Below are 20,484 nucleotides of genomic sequence, written 5' to 3' on the forward strand. Positions count from 1 at the left end.
GAATGTACCATCTGAAGAATATTATAAATGTTGTAATGTATTTCATTGTAATGTTGTATCTCATTATTGTTTAAATAGAGAGTGAAAATTGTTTCTATTTCATTGTTGTTGTTGTTGAATCACTAAGCCGTGTCTGACTATTTGCGACCTCACCGTCTACAGCACACCAGGCTTCCCTGTCTTCCACTATCTCCTGGAGCTGTCACAAATTCATGTCCACTGAATCAGTGATGCTACCTGGCCATCTCATCCTCTGATACTCCCTTCTCCTTTTGCCTTCAAGCTTTCCCGGCATCAGGAAATCTTCCAGTATTTTTTTTTCATACTGTAGTTTATAAGTGAAATGATATCTCAATTTTTTAAGACCTCAGTCTAAATGTATGAGCATTAATTATAACCACACGCCAACTAGTTCCTTTGACTTAATGAACTTAAATACAAAAATAATTTTCTATCACTACACTAAGATAAAAACCCATAGTTACTCTTGTGATTCATGCATCTGAGTTTTCCTTCCAAAAAAACAAGTAAATATGTAAATTTTGATACACATATCAGAACTGTGGCATATGGGGAGATTTTGAGCAAGTGTGAAAGTCTTAAAAAAAAGAAAAGATGCAGAAAGCTGAAACCCCAATTTTATTTGTTGAGATGGATAACACATCCAGATCTAAAATGTGTTCCATCGTATTACTGCACAAAATCTCCCATTTGCTACCCTCCCACACCCAGGCGGAACTGCAGGAGAAAACTCAGATGTCCCCCACACACCAGATGTCCACTCACCCACCCTCCTCTCCTTCCCAAATGTGGCTTTCCATTCCATTATCTTAATATTTAAAAGCATATTTTAAGAAAAGTGGATGTACGGTTGGAAAAACAAAATTAACACTTAGAAGATATATGATTAAAATGACTACTGCATCTTAATAGGAGCTATACAAATAAACTCATGTTGCAAATCAACATGCCCCAGGCTAGTCTGCTTTTGTTAAATAGTGTTTTTTCGTTTGTTATATTTTTTAACTCCCGAGGATAAGAAAGAAATATAAGGTCATATTTTGAAAGAACCAATGTCAAGGATGTCTGCAAGGAAGCAAGTAGAATATACCAGGCAGTGACTAGAAAGGGCATTTCACCCTCTGCTGTCACAAGGGGAAGTGTTTGCAGCCCACAGTCTCCACTAAGAGGTTTTAGAAAAAAATATTTAAATACAAATAAATGAAAATACAATGGAGAATACAAATAAATGAAAAAATATTGCTTTTCATTACTTGAATGTTCACTTTCATTTCTGTATCTTATTCTTTTGGTTAATACTTGGATATAATTTTAGGTTTACATTACTCTGTAGAGAAAGGAAAGGCTACCCATTCCAGTATTCTGGCCTGGAGAAATCCATGGACTATATAGTCCATGGGGTTGCAAAGAGTTGGACACGACCAAGCGACTTTCACTTCACTTTATTTCTTATATTACTCTGAGTAGCACAGTTCAGTTCAGTTGCTCAGTTGTGTCTGACTTTTTGCGACCCCATGGACTGCAGCACGCCAGGCTTCCCTGTCCATCACCAACTCCCAGAGCTTGTTCAAACTCATGTCCACTGAGTCGGTGATGCCATCCAACCATCTCATCCTCTGTTGGCCTGTTCTCCTCCTGCTTTCAATCTTTCCCAGCATCAGGGTCTGGAAAAGTGAGTCAGTTCTTCGCATCAGGTGGCCAAAGTATTGGAGTTTCAGCTTCAGCATCAGTCCTTCCAATGAACACCCAGGACTGATCTCCTTTAGGATGGACTGGTTGGATCTCCTTGCAGTCCAAGGGACTCTCAAGAGTCTTCTCCAACACCACAGTTCAAAAGCATCAATTCTTCAGTGCTCAGCTTTCTTTATAGACCAACTCTCACATCCATACATGACTACTGGAAAAACCATAGCCTTGACTAGACAGACCTTTGTTGGCAAAGTAATGTCTTTGCTTTTTAATATGCTGTCTAAGTTGGTTACAACTTTCCTTGCAAGGAGTAAGCGTCTTTTAATTTCATGGCTGCAATCACCATCTGCAGTGATTTTTCAGTCCAAAAAAATAAAGTCCATCACTGTTTCCATTTTTTCCTCATCTATTTGCCATGAAGTGATGGGACCAGATGCCATGATCTTAGTTTTCTGAATGCTGAGTTTTAGTCAATTTTTTTTTTCAGTTTCCTCTTTCACTTTCATCAAGAAGCATTTTAGTTCCTCTTCACTATCTGCCATAAGGATGGCATCATCTGCATATCTGAGGTTATTGATATTTCTCCTGGCAAGCTTGATTCCAGCTTGTGCTTCATCCAGCCTGGCATTTCGCATGATGTACCCTGCATACCAGTTAAATAATCAGGGTGACAATATACAGCCTTGACGTACACCTTTTCCTATTTGGAACCAGTCTGTTGTTCCATGTCCAGTTGCACAAAGGAGTGAAATAAACAATTAAAATAGTAAGAAATGACTGATTATAGAGCATGCACAAACACATAGTATAATTTTATATGATGCCCTTTCAAGTTGTTCAATAAAATCTATGGCTTAATTTGTTGAAACTAACAATAAATCCATGATTGATTTGTCTTCACAATGATAATTCAAGTTTTACCCTTAGTACTCACTCACCTCCCAAGACTTTTCTCTTTTCTGTTGATATTTTGCAATAATATCTTGGGTCATAGACAAGTTGCACCTCAGAATATGAATCCTATACAGGTCAATATCATACATATAATTCAGAAGAGATTATATTCAGTTGGCCAAATGTTAGCCAACTGGACTTTTTGGCCAAACAGAAAATTACAGTTTCTGCCTACACTTAAAGAAAACAACTTTAAAAAGAGGAAGAAGTTGCCAGTAAGGTTGGAGATTTTTAAAATTAACACATTTTTGAAAAATGTGCTGAGACTTTGCACTACAGATGTTTGATATTCAGTGACCCACTAACCTTTGCTAGAAGAGTCTCAGAAACAATAACAAATTTACATGGTAAGTGCAAAGTTGGAAATGAACTCTGAATCTCCGGTAGACTGAGTTGAAAACTTTGCAGCTAAACAAATATTTCTATTTCTGTCATTTGAGTGGATATTTGGCATTAATTCCACTGTGTATCAGAGAGTGAAGCACTTGCTTAAAGCTTAACTTTTGTACAGGGCTACAGACCGACTACAGTTCATATAATTTCCATTTCTCTCACAAAAGGACCTGAAGAGGAGAGGCAGGTATCCTTCTCTAAAACTAACTTTGATTTATCAAATTGTAATGTATTTTTGTCCTAATTTATAATGTGCACTTCTAGCATTCTTGGATCTTTTTTTATTTCAGCCCATGGATGGTTGTGGGCTTTTCTTTTTATAGTTCAAATAAATCTCATTCTTAGTCATCTCCTCCTATAACCAGAAAGAAAGAAAAGAAAGTGAAGTCACTCAGTCATGTTCGACTCTTTGTGACCCCATGGGCTGTAGCCTACCAGGCTCCTCTGTCTTCCAGCCAAGAGTACTGGAGTGGGTTGCCATTTCCTTCTCCAGGGGATCTTCCTGACCCAGGGATCGAACCCAGGCGTCCCGCGTTGTAGGCAGACGCTTTACTGATTGAGCCACGTGAACACCCTTCTATAACCAGAAGCTAGAGTAAAAATCTAACGTTACCTTTCCTCAGTGACCTCTTCATATTAACATATTCTTCTTACTGTAGACTAAAGGCTAAACAAATCAACCACAAAACAAGAGCAAAAGTGTCTACCTGAGTTAGGAAAAAAATTTGAAGTTACACAATGTACAACTTGCCAGCTCGTCCTAAGAGCAGAGAGAGCCACTCACAACTACACCAGGGATGAATCTGTTTTTTGCACTTTCACTTGAAAGATTCCATTTCTTTTTAAATCTTTGACTATTTTTTTTTTTAAGCTGAAGAGACACAATGCACAGAGAAGTTGGGATAGAGGTAGACAAAAGTGTCCCGAGAATAACACAGCACAAGGGGAAACGAGCACTAAATGAGACAGTCATAAGCACTGAAGAAGATTATATAATTCCCAAGTTAGAAGAAATAACCACCCACTACACTTACTGAGGTCATTCTCTATGCAAGTATTGCAGAGCCAGAAGAATAAATTAGAAGTGTTGTATACCAAGGACAGAGCTATGTGGTAGAAAGACCTCATCTTCTCTATATCTTGTAACAATTCTGAGGTTGGAACTTTTCAATTTTACAAGTGAGGGAACTGATACAGTAAGTGCTTAAGTAATTATCCAATGGTCATACTCAGTGATTGGGAAACTGGCTTAAACCCACACTCAGAATTTTTGCACCACCCACATGTAAACATTTAAGAAATTAATTTTGACAACCCTTCCCATTTCTAGTAGCAGAATCGTAGGAAGCCAAGACCTGAGGGTGTTTAAATAGAGAGGTCATCTAATTTCTAGCATATTGAGTGGCTCATTAAGGACCAATGATAGCCAAAAAATATAATTTTAAGAAAAAAAATCATCCAATCTCATTATTTTTGCTTATAAGCTTCATTTTAAATAATGATTATTTACTACAGCCAAACCACCCTGAACGTGCTTTATTTCATCTAAATAATGATCACTTTTCTTCCACATTATCTGAGATTACTTATTGCCAAACACATATGTATATTAACTTGGAGCAACTTGTCTATGACACAAGATATCATTTCAAAAGATCCACAAAAAGAAAAAAAAAAAAAAGAAAGAAAGAAAAGTCTTGGGAGATGAGTGGGTACAAAGGGTAAAACTTGAATTATCATCATGAAGGCAAATCTTAAGAAACACAAGTATAATTACACTGTGGGAGGTGAAGTATCGACCAATCCTTCCTTTGTTATTGAACAACAATGCTGAGGATGTCTTTTCTATGGAATTAATTTACCTTTTATTAAGTCCCTTTTAGACAGACCACTATTTCCGTGCCAGTGATGGCCTTAGAATCCATGAACTCAGCCATTTGAAAATGATACTGAATGACTTAAAATTACCTGGCCCCACTTTTTATTCTATTTCCATGTAAGAGCCAGAGATTCATTTAAGAATATCCATTTCTAACATAATCTACATTTTTTCCCTTTACAATGTTCATTACTTGATTTTTTTAAGTACACATTGCAACAAGCTACATAACTCAATAATATAGAGAAAAACCAAGCTATCCATCTTAAGCATTTCAATCACTCCCACATACATGTTTATTAACAGTTCAGGTATCCTCGGGTACTTTTCTGGGTACTCATAGGGGTGTATGCTACACAAATATATGGATGATGGATACACATACACACATATGTGTGCATACATACACACATATACAAGTACATTTAAAAATTATTTTCAACAAAATATGATTATACTGTATTTTTCCCACTTTCTTGTATCATGGATGTCCCCTTAGGTCAATACATATATGACTAAAACTATTTGAACCATACTGAATACTTTAAAGAAAATTATTTCTTAGGATGATGTCTGAAGAGAAATTGTACATGATGATATAAAGAGTGTGACTGTGTACAGTGTGTGTGTGTGTGTGTACTGGTGTCTCACCAGGGAAAACGACTGACTTAATATCACTAAATAGGTCCCACGGTAAAATTTATGATCTTGATGGATCACTGCTATCCACTCTTACTGAATCAGAAACTGGATTTTGTATCACACAGAGATAAATTCATCTCTCAAGGGAAAACATATTAATTAAGTTCACAGAACATATAAAATCAAAATGCCAAATTAATAGACTACATACAGTTCACAGGAACCAGACCATCCACACTGACAGGCCAGCCCTAGTCCACCCCAGAACTCAAGGCCCATTTATGAAGCCCAAGTGTAGCCTGGTATCAGAATCAAAACAACAGAAGTAAGAGATAAGATAAGCAGCAGAAATCAGGTTAAGGAACACCTGATGCCTCGGGGTAGCAGAGCTAATATTATCAACCTTTATGACTTTTATGTTAGCTAGGAAACAACCGAGACCTTGGTGAAGTCTATGAAATGTTTTTTTTTGTGGAAAAAACACACATACCTACAGAACTGTGCATCCATTCAGATCTTCCTGCTCTGACCCAACATCTGATTGACTTAGTTGAACTTTTAGAAAGTCACTACTTCTCTCCTATCTTTGCACTTTTTGGAGATGTTAGTGTTCATGTTACTAACAGGAATTATTAATTTCAAGTGCCATTTCAAAACCTTTGAAGAGTGGTCCTAGTGTGCCTACTGCTGAAAGAAAGGAAAGCAAGTGAAGTCACTCACTCGTGTCTGACTCTTTGCGACCCCATGGACTGTAGCCTGCCAGGCTCCTCCGTCTATGTATGGCATTTTCCAGGCAAGAGCACTGGAGTGGGTTGCCATTTCCTTCTCCAGGGGATCTTCCCGACCCAGGGATCGAACCTGGGTGTCCTGCGTCGTAGGCAGACGCTTTACCGTCTGAGCCACTTGAACACCCTGCAAATCAAGAAAAAAAGAGGGGACGAGGCTCTGGCATCTAAGCCTTGGGAAGGACTGATGTGAGGACTGACCGCTTTGCTCTCCACCACCAGGGGAAGTGTGTCCTCGGGAAGCTACGTCCTCACCTGGGCTCAATAGCCTAGAGGACCTAATAGTCAAGAGGAAAGCAATTCCAGACGTTTCCCCTTCGTTTTAGCCTCAGTAATTGTTATAAATCCAAAGTAATGGTAAAGCATTGGCTAATGGACAGCTAACTGCTGTTCTTCCACCTTCACTTTCTTCATTTGGAAATGCTTCTCTCCTGCCAGGAGGGTCATTCACGTTCCACGCTTTAATTCAGGTTGAGTTTGGATAATCACTTCAAGGGAGAAATAAATCAGCACTGACATCCTAAATAAAGCTTTGAGCTTGAAGGGTAATAATCTAGCTGTTCTTTCTAAATCCAGATCCATGGATGTTAAAGGAAAGAAAATTCTACTTGAGGGATGTGTCAGAGGGAAATGCCAAATGCATTCAGGGGACAAGAAACACTCTCAGTGAGAAGCCCCGCCCACCACGGAGTTAATCACTTAGTGAGGCCAGAATGGAAGGTCTGCACTGTGGCCAAGATTCACATTTCCCTGGCGAAAATCTAAGTAGTTTATGAACACCAAGCTCATTTTCTTCCCCCAAATAAATCCATAATAAATGAAATCAATCCATTTAAGTTTTCACAGGTTTAACTGAATGGCCTGTATGGAGTCCATTATTTTTTAAAGAAGAAATGCTTGTATATGTAGTGGGTCATCAAAACTCTTTGTCTTTAAACCATTTGAGTGTTTATTTTTTGGAAGGTGTCTGTGTTTGTGTGTGTGTTTTAGAAACTTCTAGATAAGAAGATGTGTTAACCAAAGAGAAAATCAAATTTCAATCAGCTAACTGTGACACTTATTATCAATTCTTTTAGGTTTTGAGGGTAAGAAATCTGAACTATGAGATGAAATTAAGGTAGGGCTAAGTGAAGAATTTTTATCAAACAATATTTTTAAATATTTACTTAGAGTCACATGTCAAGTATTGAAATCACTCCTTGGAGCCCCCACTGCTCTCAAGGATGCAAACAAAAATGACCACAAGAGAGGACATAACAGGCTCCCCTCTAACAACTCGGGGGGGAAGCCGCTGCAAGATTCAGGATTCACTTAATCCACATTATCCCACTTCCATCTATACACATTTCAGGCACTTCAGTCATGATTTAAAAGCTAAAATGTGATGAAATTGTAAAATGGAAGCATATGCAAATGAAAGTCCTTCCATCTGTTTACCTGTCCAGTGAGATGAATTCAGCCTTTCTGAGGATCTCACAGAGGAAGAGTTCTATCCCAGGGCTGGTACGACATTAACCTGATCCCCCTGGCTGCACCACCAGCCCGAGGGACCACACTCCAGGCCTACCAGGAGCTCCAAGTACAAACCAGGGAACGTCCCACAGTTCTTACAGATGGTAAGTTGTTGTCCTCCACACTTTTGCCCATAATTCTTCCTCACTCAGAAAGACCCCCCCCCCCCCGACAATGACCCATCTTCCTTGGAGAACATGTATTCAATGACTGATACAAAGTCGGCATTTAGCACTTGCACTCTTTAAACACATGGTGGTATAGCTCAAGTATTAACTTCATCCTGATCTCTACCTGTCCCCACAAACACTGGGCTTCCCTCCTGTCCAATCATGTCAAACACCATAGCTAGTTATTAGAACCAACTGTGCTCTCTGCCCTACTGAACTTTGTCATTTTCGCCTACTACTCCTTCAGAAAAAACACCATTCTCATCATCTTCTTTGTATTCCTAACATTTAGCTCAGTATTGAGTCTCTGGTAGATACTCAATAAAAGCATAATAAATAAATGACAGAGAATGAGTGAGTAAATCTGTGTCCATTTACATAAGGATATACATATATGCTCCATGCATATATAGTGTGTGTATTCATATAGGCACATATGTATATATACATAAAAGTGTGATTTTGTGTATACACATATGTGGATACATGCATATCTTTATGTGTGTATTTTCATACATGTAAACAAATATTATATGAGAGAAAGCATAGTACATGGTTAAGAATGGCAACATCTGGAAATAGGCAGATTGGTGTTTAATTTCCCCCCTTCACTATTTAGTAGATATAAGGTCTTGACAAACTAAGTTACTATACATCACTACTTCATTTTCTCTGTCCAGTAATATTAGGTAATTTTGCTGTGCTTATAGGAATCTTGAAGATTTAATAAGAAAATGTATATAAGAATTTATACCATTTTAGGCACATGTATTCATCCATCTGTTCATCCACCTGTCTGCCTATTTATTATGTATCTACCTACCTATCATCTGTCTTAACTACAGATTATCTATCTATCCCTTTCATCTATCTACCTAACTATCATTCACTTATTTACTATCTATCCACAGTGAAACATATACCTTAGTGTGGACATAATGTTATAATCAATAGAATGAATAATTTTAAGACAAAAAAAAACCTGAAAGAGCAGAATTTCTCTAGAATATAATTATATAACCCAAGGGAGTTTCTTTAAGCATGTTTTTTGGCAACTGTTTTTTTCACTCCATCTAATGTGCTAGTTTGTATGCAATACAGTTTCGTGATACAAACCAATCTTTGCAATTTAGTAATGTCAAATTCTTCCTCACTCTGCTGGTGGTATTTTTTCTAGAAAGATATCTAAACTGTCAGATTCTTATAGATTTCAAGCACAAAATTTAAGGCCAATACATTCAAATATGGCACCATGGGAAGGTGAGATAAATGCTGAATGTATAAAATTAGTATTTTATAGACAAAATATTTGACTGTATACAATTGTGGTTATTTTTTTTCCCTTTTTAACTACCATGTCAGCCAGATTTTTAAAGAAATCTTTTAAGAAAATAGATTCTTACCATTATGGTTTGCCTTAGACAAGAATCCAATTTAACTTTCCTTTTACCTCAAACAATTACAGCAAAGGTAATTTCTGTGGTAAAATGTGCATAAAATTTCTGTTCCAATTTATTTAAAAAAAAAAAACGAGTCGTCCCATGGATAAAGCCTTGGGCAATTTGGTTTCCAATCAATAGAATTGCCCTACACTATCAAGAAATGTTCTACAGAAGAAAAGTATTAATTTTAGTGAGTGAACATTGGACTCAATTTGAATCACAGAATCAGGGTTTTCTATTCAAATGCAGCTTATATAATATATAGAAATTCTTTTTACACAAATACTAGAGTATAAAAATATAATGTCAAAGAAACTTATTTTACCTGCAAAAATATCTTAAAAGTCAATCTAAATCATAGTAAATAATTAGTATTAAAGAAACTAAAATTTTAAAATATAACCAATACTAAAATTATTGAAAGTTAATGTATGAAAAATTGCCAAGTAATTCAGGAAACATCTGACATGATATTCAGGCTGTGCATTAATGAGAGAGGTGTCACTTAAAAATAAATTAAAGAACCAAAAACTGGGAGTGAAAGTATTTTCATCATACATTCACTAGTGTTTCTAATATTTAGTTCACTTTGTCACTAGTAAGACAAAATATTAGAACAGAGAAGACTCGCCTTTTAAAAAGTGAAACAGATAAAATCATCAGAGTGACAGGTTCTTTGGAGCACAATTCTAGATTATCACATGTCATCAAATGGATTTGTTCTCTTTGTCCTTAAGTCTCATGACTGCCTGTCACACATTTATCATGACATAATATCTTTCATGTCTTGACATGCCATGTAAAGTTTCTGACCTCCTGGAAGATTTTTTTCTTAAGTCATAAATAAATGTGATGATATAAATAATTTTATTTCAGTAACTGAGATCTTGATGAAAAAAACTTGGAAGGTAGAAAAAAATGAATGTTATTTATATACCTAAGCCTTCAACATTGGACAAGCACAGGAATATTGATAGTAATTCATCTCATTGTAAATTATGTGTAATCCCAATGTATTTCTTATAAATTTACCAAATAAAATCATGCAAATTCTTTGGCTGGCCATGAAGAATAATGTTCAGTGACAGAACTAGGAAATATAACTTTATAAAATACCCTATTAAAGTAGTAGCTTCAATTTTATTATTCTGTACTTATGGGTTAAAATATGTTGATTTCATCAACAATCTACAAACTTACCCACTACCTAAAAAGCTAATTACTATATGTGAATAATGTTAGTGAGACATGTATAAATATCTCCATTTAATTTTCAAGGTTAAATTCAATGACTGAACACATTAATTAGAATAATTTAATTTACTGTTTCCATATTCCTTAGGTAGCTTAATATCTCCATGTATGAATAACAATTTATGTAAATAGTACTTATTCCAAAATACCGTCAGCAAACTATAAAGTCCAGTGCCCAGATTAAGCCCAGGTTAAGTTTATTACTAAGCTATCTTGTGTAAACAGATATTTTTTTTAAGTTTGGAAGATTTTCTCCCAATTCAACAAATAAATAGAAATAAAAAATTAAACATCAATCTGGTAATACTAAATAAATACTTACTTTAATTGGAAAAATTGGTAATAATTTAAGAACTAGAGAAAAAATTGAAGCTGATTTAGCATTAAAATTTTAATTCAAATTTTCCCTAGAGGTCTTGGATAAGACATAGACATTTTATTGTATTATTTGTTTTTTATTAGTTACTTGGAAGACAGTGTTGTCAGTATAAAAACCAGTGGGATTTGATGTTCTAGTTCCAAAACAACTTTAGATATTTTTCTGACTCATTGGTTATGCTTAATATTATATCTGAATAGGTGTATCTGAATATTTTATACACTGTTCTCAATATAAATCTCACTTTTTCCCATCACCATTGCATTGGTAAGTTATAGTTGTGTATAAATTTCCTGTGTGAAATGATACTGATAAATCAGCTGATATTTACAAAGTTTTAGTCTCTTCTGCAAAAATTCTCATCTTTAATCTTCTATTTAGACTGCAATTAACTTTATTTCACCAGATAATACAAATTCATTTTATCAGTTGATCTGTAAGCTAATAAAAATATTTTACAAATAAAGATATTGCATATTTTATGATTTTTATTTTGCTAACAAAGCACTTTTATTTTAATGCTTTGCTTTCAAAATAATGAGTTGTATTTACTTGTAAATATCAGACTATATTGTAATGCAACTATTGAAAACAAAAATTTCAAACATCTTCATACAACATTTAAAAAAATGCATTTAACTCACAGCTCTGTTTTTCTCATCATTTTCCCAATTTTGTTGATAACTCATAAACATTTTCCCAACAAAGCCCATCTCACCAATCATTTTTCACCATGCCATGATGACAACCACAACCACCACCACCAACAGCCCAGAAAGATTCAGTTTAATTATTCATTTGGCAGTCACTCAGCGTCAGTAGAGTTTCTGCAACATTTATCTTATAAAATTCACCAAAACATGGTATTAAGGATCAACTTTGTCAGAAAGGGAAAGAAAACTGCCAAGGTTTCTAAAATGTTGAAGCATTACCCACCTTCTGAAATACCATATGTGCTGACTGGACAAGTTCTGTTTCACAGTAGCGAGTACAGATTGCTTCAGAAACACTTTTGTAATGTCAAGTGAGAAAGAAATTATGTGAAGCTGGGGTATACAGGAAGTGGTAGATACAAGCAAATCAGAAAGCTAGTAGCACCTATTAACCTTGAACTAGCCTGTTACTCTCCCAAAGATTAAATGATCCCCAGGTAGTCAGTAATGAGCTTAAAGATGAGTTACTCTTTCAGGCAACGGATGCACGTTTATATATAAAAGCAGTGACCTGGAAGAACTGTAGTCAGAGTTAGTATAAAATTCTAAGCATCATTCCACATAAGACTTTACTTAAATAAAAGGGTGAACTGCTCTGTTTATATTCCTTTGCAAAGAGGACATTCTAACCTTGTATTTTCTGATAATTGCATAGTAGCTAAGTTCAGTTGCAAAAAGCATGTGAAGATTTTATCTTCTCAAGAAGAATGAATTTTGCCAAAGTGTATGGAGTACTGCAAAGAGGAACACACACAGAGGTGACTTAATCCAGGAAGGCTCACTAAGTGAAGCCCAGTCACTGGATTGGGCCTACCCCTACCCTACATGCTGCTGCTGCTGCTAAGTCACTTCATTCGTGTCCGACTCTGTGTGACCCCATAGACGTCAGCCTACCAGGCTCCCCTGTCCCTGGGATTCTCCAGGCAAGACCACTGGAGTGGGTTGCCATTTCCTTCTCCAATGCGTGAAAGTGAGAAGTGAAAGTGAAGTTGCTCAGTTGTGTCTGATTCTTAGTGACCCCATGGACTGCAGCCTACCAGGCTCCTCCGTCCATGGGATTTTCCAGGCAAGAGTACTGGAGTGGGGTGCCATTGCCTTCTCCCCTACCCTACATAGCCCTTTTCAATTCATGGGCTTCAGAGTTTATGTTAAAAATAAAAGATTCTGTATTACACATGAGAGAAAAAGTAAAATATCTATGTGAAACAAGATTAAACAGACCTCGGCACTTATACTTACAATATTAGGAGTGCACTTTCCTAAAATTGAATATTTTGCAATCATGTATATTATTCCCTCTATCAAAGGTTGAAATCTCCTTTATCTTCTTGAAATTTCTGCCCAAAGCAGTCAACAATGACAGTGAGACCCTAAAGTCACCTCAGCACAAAATCTGAAAACACCAAAAAAAAAAAAAAAAAGAAACACAACCCCCATGCCTTGCAAGCACCAAATGAAATTACTTTCTTCATTCGAAGTTTCAAATTTGACCACCAAAACTCATCTAATGAAACTCACTTTACCTAGGCACCAACTCTGAATACTACTGTCCAACAATTATTTTAAGAAAGCTTGTCTGCATTAAGTTTGGAAAAAAGGAACACTCTCAATTAACATCCTAAATACTCGAAACTTCAATGCCACATGTCAAAAGAAAACCATTCTTCCAATGAAAAAGCTCTAGCAACAAAGGAATATTGTCAACACATGTGTTGTGCCAGAAATTTGAGCCATCACAGTAAATAGCATTCTCCCAGCATCAAAACATAGAAGTCAAACATTTGAACCAATCAAACCACCTTTGAAGCAGCAACTTTGGTTTGTGTGAACAGGAGCCTTCCTGGCCAGTGTGAAGCCGCCTGCAAGTGGGTGTGGGTGGTGCGTAGCGAGCATCTTACCTTCATACAGCGCTTTGAATCCCTGGGCACTCACAGCGAAGTCTGTCGTGAACCACAGGGTAAGGATGGAACCGCTGCTGACGATGGAGGAAGGCAGCTGAAATCCCGATAACCTGAATTTCAAAAAGACGTGAATATAGTTAAAAAGTATGAACGTGTTATTGAAGCTTATGTGATGCAGCCACTCAATCCTTCTTTCCACCGTGGCCTACTTATTGACGTAAGTCATTGAACAATTATATGATCCGTACACCAGGTGTTGCCAGTTCATTGAAATGAAGTACATCCCAGTACCAGAACTTGCGTACTTGAACAATTTTTGAAAAGACCCTTTCCTGAAGGAAATGTACAATATGGCATTGTCTAAACATAATGCATGGAACTTAAAACAATGCACTCAACCTTATACCTGCAACACAAATTAACATTCCATGTGCTTTTGAGTTTATTTTTCTAATCAATGTATTGTCACATCTCATCATTACTATGCTTATCTTTTACTCTTTCCATACAATAGATCAGTTTCTCTTGAAAACGAAACACATACTAGTCACAGCATCAGGAATAAGAGTCAATGATTGCCTTGAACAGACGTCAAATGCATTGATTTTAATATTTTGTTTTCAAGAGAGATTTTTTAGATTGTAAGATATATGTTTCAACTATCACTAAGTTGGGATACATTTAGATATCTTAACAATGATAATGTCAAAACTCTGAAGAAGGGAACTAGTATAATGATATGCACAATACTTTACAAATGAAGAGCTTTTCAAAAGGCCAAAGAGATGTTTCATCAGTTTATATTTTACCTAAAGCTTGCTAATTAAGCAGTCTCTCTACGGATGCATGGTTTAGTACAGTCTGAACACAAACCTATGATTCAAAAAAAAAAAAACTAACTTGAACATTCATTCCTAGTAGGAGAAATTCTGTCTTGCCAGGAAGCCTATGGTATTAAATGCTTGATTATAACCACTGTAGTTGCCGAATCAAACCAGAAGCTAATAAGAGAAAAATGAAAGGACAATTGCCAGCTGCTAAACAGAACACTTCCAAATAATCCCTGGATCAAAGACGTGCCAAGGTAATTTTTAAAAATACATTAAACTGAATGAGAATACAAAATCCAAGATAGCAAAATCAGCACTGCTAAGATGGGAAGGAATGGCACACACAGAAAAGAGGGAAATTCTCATATTTGTAATCCAAGTGCCCATCTCAAGAGCTTAGAAAAGGGATAGTTAAAAAAAAAAAAAGCCAACGGAAAGCAAAAAATTAAAAACACCAAAATCAGTGGAAATGAAAACAGAAAAACAACGAAACAAAGCCTCCTTTTGGAAAAGATAAACAAAATTAACCAAAATTAACAGAAAAATAAAATGTAGCACAAATGACCTGCCCTGCTCCAAAAAAATGGGCAGGATTAGATAGGACACAGATATCTAATATTAATAACAAAATAGCAGATTTTACTCGAAACCTCACATTAAAAAAAAGAATGCCATAAAAGCTATAGCCATAAATTTGAGACTAAAATGAAACTGGTTACTTTCTTTAAACACATATAGGACTGTAACTTACTCGATGAACTAGATCAATGTGAATAACCCTGTAACTATTAAAACTCCCCCAGAAGAAATGTCTAGGCCTGGGTGTTTTTACAGAGGAATTCTTTTACCTGCCTTAAGAGTCAATGTCTGATTTAACCTAAAATGGACTGCAATGGGTGAATTTAACTCAGATGACCATTATATCTACTACTGATGGCAGGAATCCCTTAGAAGAAATGGAGTAGCCATCACAGTCAACAAAAGTGTCCAAAATGCAGTACTTGGATGCAATCTCAAAAATGACAGAATGATCTCTGTTCATTTCCAAGGAAATCATTCAATATCATGATAATCCAAGTTTATATCCTGATCAGTAATGCTGAAGAAGCTGAAGTTGAATGGTTCTATGAAGACCTACAAGACCTTTTAGAACTAATACCCAAAAAAGACTGGAATGCAAAAGTAGGAAGTCAAGAAACACCTGGAGTAACAGGCAAATATGGACTTGGAGTACAGAATGAAGCAGGGCAAAGGCTAGTAGAGTTTTGCCAAGAGAATGCACCGGTCATAGCAAACATCCTCTTCCAACAACACAAGAGAAGACTCTACACATGGACATCACCAGATGGTCAACACCGAAATCAGACTGATTATATTCTTTGCACCCAAAGACGGAGAAGCTCTAGACAGTGGCAAAAAAAGGCCGGGAGCTGACTGTGGCTCAGGTCATGGACTCCTTATTGCCAAATTCAGACTTAAATTGAAGAAAGTGGAGAAAACCACTACATCATTCAGGTATGATCTAAATCAAATTCCTTATGATTATACAGTGGAAATGAGGAACAGATTTAAGGGACTAGATCTGATAGACAGAGTGCCTGATGAACTATAGATGGAGGTTCATGACATTATACAGGAGACAGGGATCAAGACCATCCCCAAGAAAAAGAAAAGCAAAAAAGCAAAATGGCTGTCTGAGGAGGCCTTACAAATAGCTGTGAAAAGAAAGGAAGTGAAAGGCACAGGAGAAAAGGAAAGATATTCCCATTTGAATGCAGAGTTCCACAGAATAGCAAGGAGAGATAAGGAAGCCTTCTTCAGCCATCAATGCAAAGAAATAGAGGGAAACAATAGAATGGGAAACACTAGTGATCTCGTCAAGAAAATTAGAGATACCAAGGGAAAATATCATGCAAAGATGGGCTCAGTAAAGGACAGAAATGGTATGGACCTAACAGAAGCAGAAGATATTAAGAAGAGGTGGCAAGAATACACAGAAGAACTGGACAAAAAAGATCTCCACGACCCAGATAATCACTATGGTATGATTACTCACCTAGAGCCAGGCATCCTGGAAGATGAAGTCAAGTGGGCCCTAGGAAGCATCACTACAAACAAAGCTAGTGGAGGTGATGGAATTCCAGTTGAGCTATTTAAAGATGATGCTGTGAATGTGCTGCACTCAATATGCCAGAAAATTTGGAAAACTCAGCAGTGGCCGCAGGTCTGGAAAAGGTCAGTTTCATTCCAATCCCAAAGAAAGGCAATCCCAAAGAATGCTCAAACTACCACACAATTGCACTCATCGCACACGCTAGGAAAGTAATGCTCAAAATTCTCCAAGCCAGACTTCAGCAATATGTGAATCGTGAACTTCCAGATGTTCAAGCTGGTTTTAGAAAAGGCAGAGGAACCAGAGATCAAATTGCTGATATCTGCTGGATCATTGAAAAAGTAAGACAATTCCAGAACAACATCTATTTCTGCTTTAATGACTATGCCAAAGCATTTGACTGTGTGGATCACAATAAACTGTGGAAAATTCTGAAAGAGATAGGAATACCAGACCACCTGACCTGCCTCTTGAGAAATCTGTATGCAGGTCAGGAAGCAACAGTTAGAACTGGATGTGGAACAACAGACTGGTTCTAAACAGGAAAAGCAGTACATCAAGGATGTATATTGTCACCCTGTTTATTTAACTCATATGCAGAATATATCATAAGAAACGCTGGACTGGAGGAAACACAAGCTGCAATCAAGTTTGCTGGGAGAAATATCAATAACCTCAGATATGCAGATGATACCACCCTTATGGCAGAAAGTGAAGAGGAAATAAAGAGCCTCTTGATGAAATTGAAAGAGGAGAGTGAAAAAGTTGGCTTAAAGCTCAACATTCAGAAAACTAAGATCATCCCATCCAATCCCATCACTTCATGACAAATAGACTGGGAATCAGTATCAGACTTTATTTTTTTGGGCTCCAAAATCACCGCAGATGGTGACTGAAGTTATGAAATTAAAAGATGCTTACTCCTTGAAAGGAAAGTTTTGACCAACCTAGACAGTATATTAAAAAGCAGAGACATTACTTTGCCAACAAAAGTCCATCTAGTCAAAGCTATGGTTTTTCCAGTGGTCATGTATGGATGTGAGATTTGGACTATAAAGAAAGCTGAGCACAGAAGAATTGATGCTTTTGAACTGTGGTGTTGGAGAAGACTCTTGAGAGTCCCTTGGACTGCAAGGAGATCCAACCAGTCCATCCTAAAGATCAGTCCTGGGTGTTCATTGAAAGGACTGATGTTGAAGCTGAAACTGCAATACTTTGGCCACCTGATGAGAAGAGCTGATTCATTGGAAAAGACCCTGATGTTGGGAGGGATTGAGGGCAGGAGGAGAAGGGGACGACAGAGGATGAGATGGTTGGATGGCATCACTGACCCGATTGAAATGGGTTTGGGAGGGCTCCGCGAGTTGGTGATGGACAGGGAGGCCTGGCATGCTGCAGTTCATGGGGTCACAAAGATTCAGACATGACTGAGCAACTGAACTGAACTGAACTGAAGTCATAAGGATGGGATGCTAATCCAACAGGACTGGTGGCCTTATAAGAAGAGGACAAAAGAGAAAGCCTCTCCCTTTCCTTTCTCCACATGCAGGCCGTGTGAGCACACAGCCAGAGGATAGGTATCTATAAGTTAGGAGGAATGTCTTCACAAGAATTTGACCATACCTCACCCTCACATAGATTTCCAGCTTCTAGAAATGCAAGAAAGTGAATGTTGTTGTTTAAGCCACCCAATCTATTGGCATTCTGTTGTAGCAGACCAAGCTAAGATACTCTGATCCCAATGATAGACAAAGGAAAGACAGAAAAACAAACAAACAAACAACAAAAAAAACAATATCCCTCATAGGTACAGATGTGAAAATCCTTAACAAAATAAGAGAAAATAAAGTAAGCAATATATATGAATATATATGAAAATAAAGTAAGCAATATATATGAATTCAAGAAGACCAAGTAGGGTTTACTCATGGAATATATATTCAGTTCAGTGCTTGAAAATCAACCAATGTATCTGCCATAGTAACAGGCTGTAGAATAAAATCACATGATTGGAATAATCCATGTAGGAAAAAACATTTGACTAATTTAAATATGAAATTATGACAAAATTGTTAATAAAATATGAACAGAGGTTGAAAACTTCTCCAACTTGACAGTAATTGCCTACAAAAGAACCTACATCTATCATTATATTTATTGAGGGAAGACTGAATGCTCCCCCCTAGATTGAGAACAGGCAGAAAGCTATGTATGATTTCATCTCTTTTGTTCAAAACTGTGCCAGAAGACTTAGCCAGCATAATAAGCCAAGAAAAAGAAATAAAAGCATACAGATCAGAAAGGAAAGAAATAAAATCCCATCTATTTGCAAATGGTGCAATTATCTATACATGTTATGCCAAGGAATCTGTAAGAAAACTCCTAGAGCTAATACTTGAAGTTAACAAGTGTGTAGTATATACAATGGACACAAAAAATTCAATTTTATTTATACATGCTAGCACTGAACATGTGGACACCAAAATTAAAGATACTGTGCTATTTACAATCAGCCAGAAGAATACTTAGAAGTAACAAAATAGGTACAAGACTGTCCTGAAAACTGTATAAAGCTGAAGAAAGAAATGAATAAAAATTTAAATAGAGAAATATATTATGTTGAGAGATTGGAAGACTCAATATTGAAAAGATGTCAACTCTCTCCAAATTTTATGTACGTTTAAGACAGTTTTCATCATAATCCCAGCAAGATTTTTTTTAGATATAAATAAGATTCTTCTAAAATTTAAATGGAAAGCCAGAGAAAAAAAGGAACAGCTTAAACAATTTTGAAAAAGAATAAAATAGGAGAAACTTTGAAAATGAATAAATCAGTACACTGGTTTTTAAGACTTGTTTTGTAGCTACAGTAAACAAAACCACTTGGTGTTGACAGAGGGCAGACTCATCCATCACTGAATCAAAGGAGAACTCAGACTCCTGTAAATATGCCCAAATGATTTTTGAAAGGTAAAAAGGAAACTCAGTGGAATATTGAAAGCCTTTCAATGAATGGTGTCTGAACAACTGGAAGTCCACAAGCAAAAACTTTATGTAACACCCTACAGAAGTCCAATGTCCTATAGAATAAGTAACTCAATATTGATCACAGACATAAATGTAAAATGTAAAAGTGCACATCTTTTAGGAGGAAACAGGGGGAAACCTTCACAGTCTTGGAGTAGCCAAAGTTCCTAGAGGGGACACCAGATGCACACTCCATAAAAGGAAAAAGTGATCTATCAGACATCATAAAAATTACAAACTTTCACTCTGTGAAAGACACAGGTAAGAAGTGAAAAGACATGCTAAAGACTACTAGAATATATTGGCAAGCCATGTATATGACAAGGACAACTGTCTACAATATATTAAAAAAAAAAACACTTTAAAAGACTCAATAGAAAAAAAAAAAAAAAGACTCAATAGAAAAAGAACAAATAATTTAATTAGAAAACAGGCAAAAAACTAAGTGTCATTTCATCTAAAAAATATACAGATGCCAAATAAGCACATGAAAAGATGTTCAAAATCATTAGCCATTTGGGAAATGTTAATTAAAAAAACAAAGAAATATCACTACATAGCTATTCACAAGGTCTAAAATGAAAAATAGTGAAAATACCAAACGTTGGCTTGAGTGTGGAGAAAATGCATTGCTAATAAATCACTAGCGGGCAGAGTCATTTTGGAAAACCGTGTGACAAGTTTCTTAAAAGATTAAACATGCAATTATCATACGACCAAGCAATGGTTCTCCTGAGCTATATTTACCCCAGAGAACTGAATATTTATGCTCACACAAAA

The 20,484-nt window shown here is 36.4% G+C and overlaps 1 protein-coding gene across 1 annotated transcript in view; it reads right to left on the reverse strand.

Moving 5' to 3' along the window:
* Positions 1-20,484, reverse strand: part of CSMD1 (CUB and Sushi multiple domains 1) — a 2,014,689-nt gene that overhangs the window by 1,390,924 nt on the left and 603,281 nt on the right. Inside the window, exon 3 of the mRNA XM_043893675.1 lies at positions 13,732-13,844. Within this exon, the coding sequence (XP_043749610.1) occupies positions 13,732-13,844 (113 nt within the window). The remainder of the gene's footprint in view (positions 1-13,731; positions 13,845-20,484) is intronic.

The sequence above is a fragment of the Cervus elaphus genome, chromosome 32, assembly GCF_910594005.1.
Source record: "Cervus elaphus chromosome 32, mCerEla1.1, whole genome shotgun sequence".
Taxonomy (NCBI): Eukaryota; Metazoa; Chordata; class Mammalia; order Artiodactyla; family Cervidae; genus Cervus; species Cervus elaphus.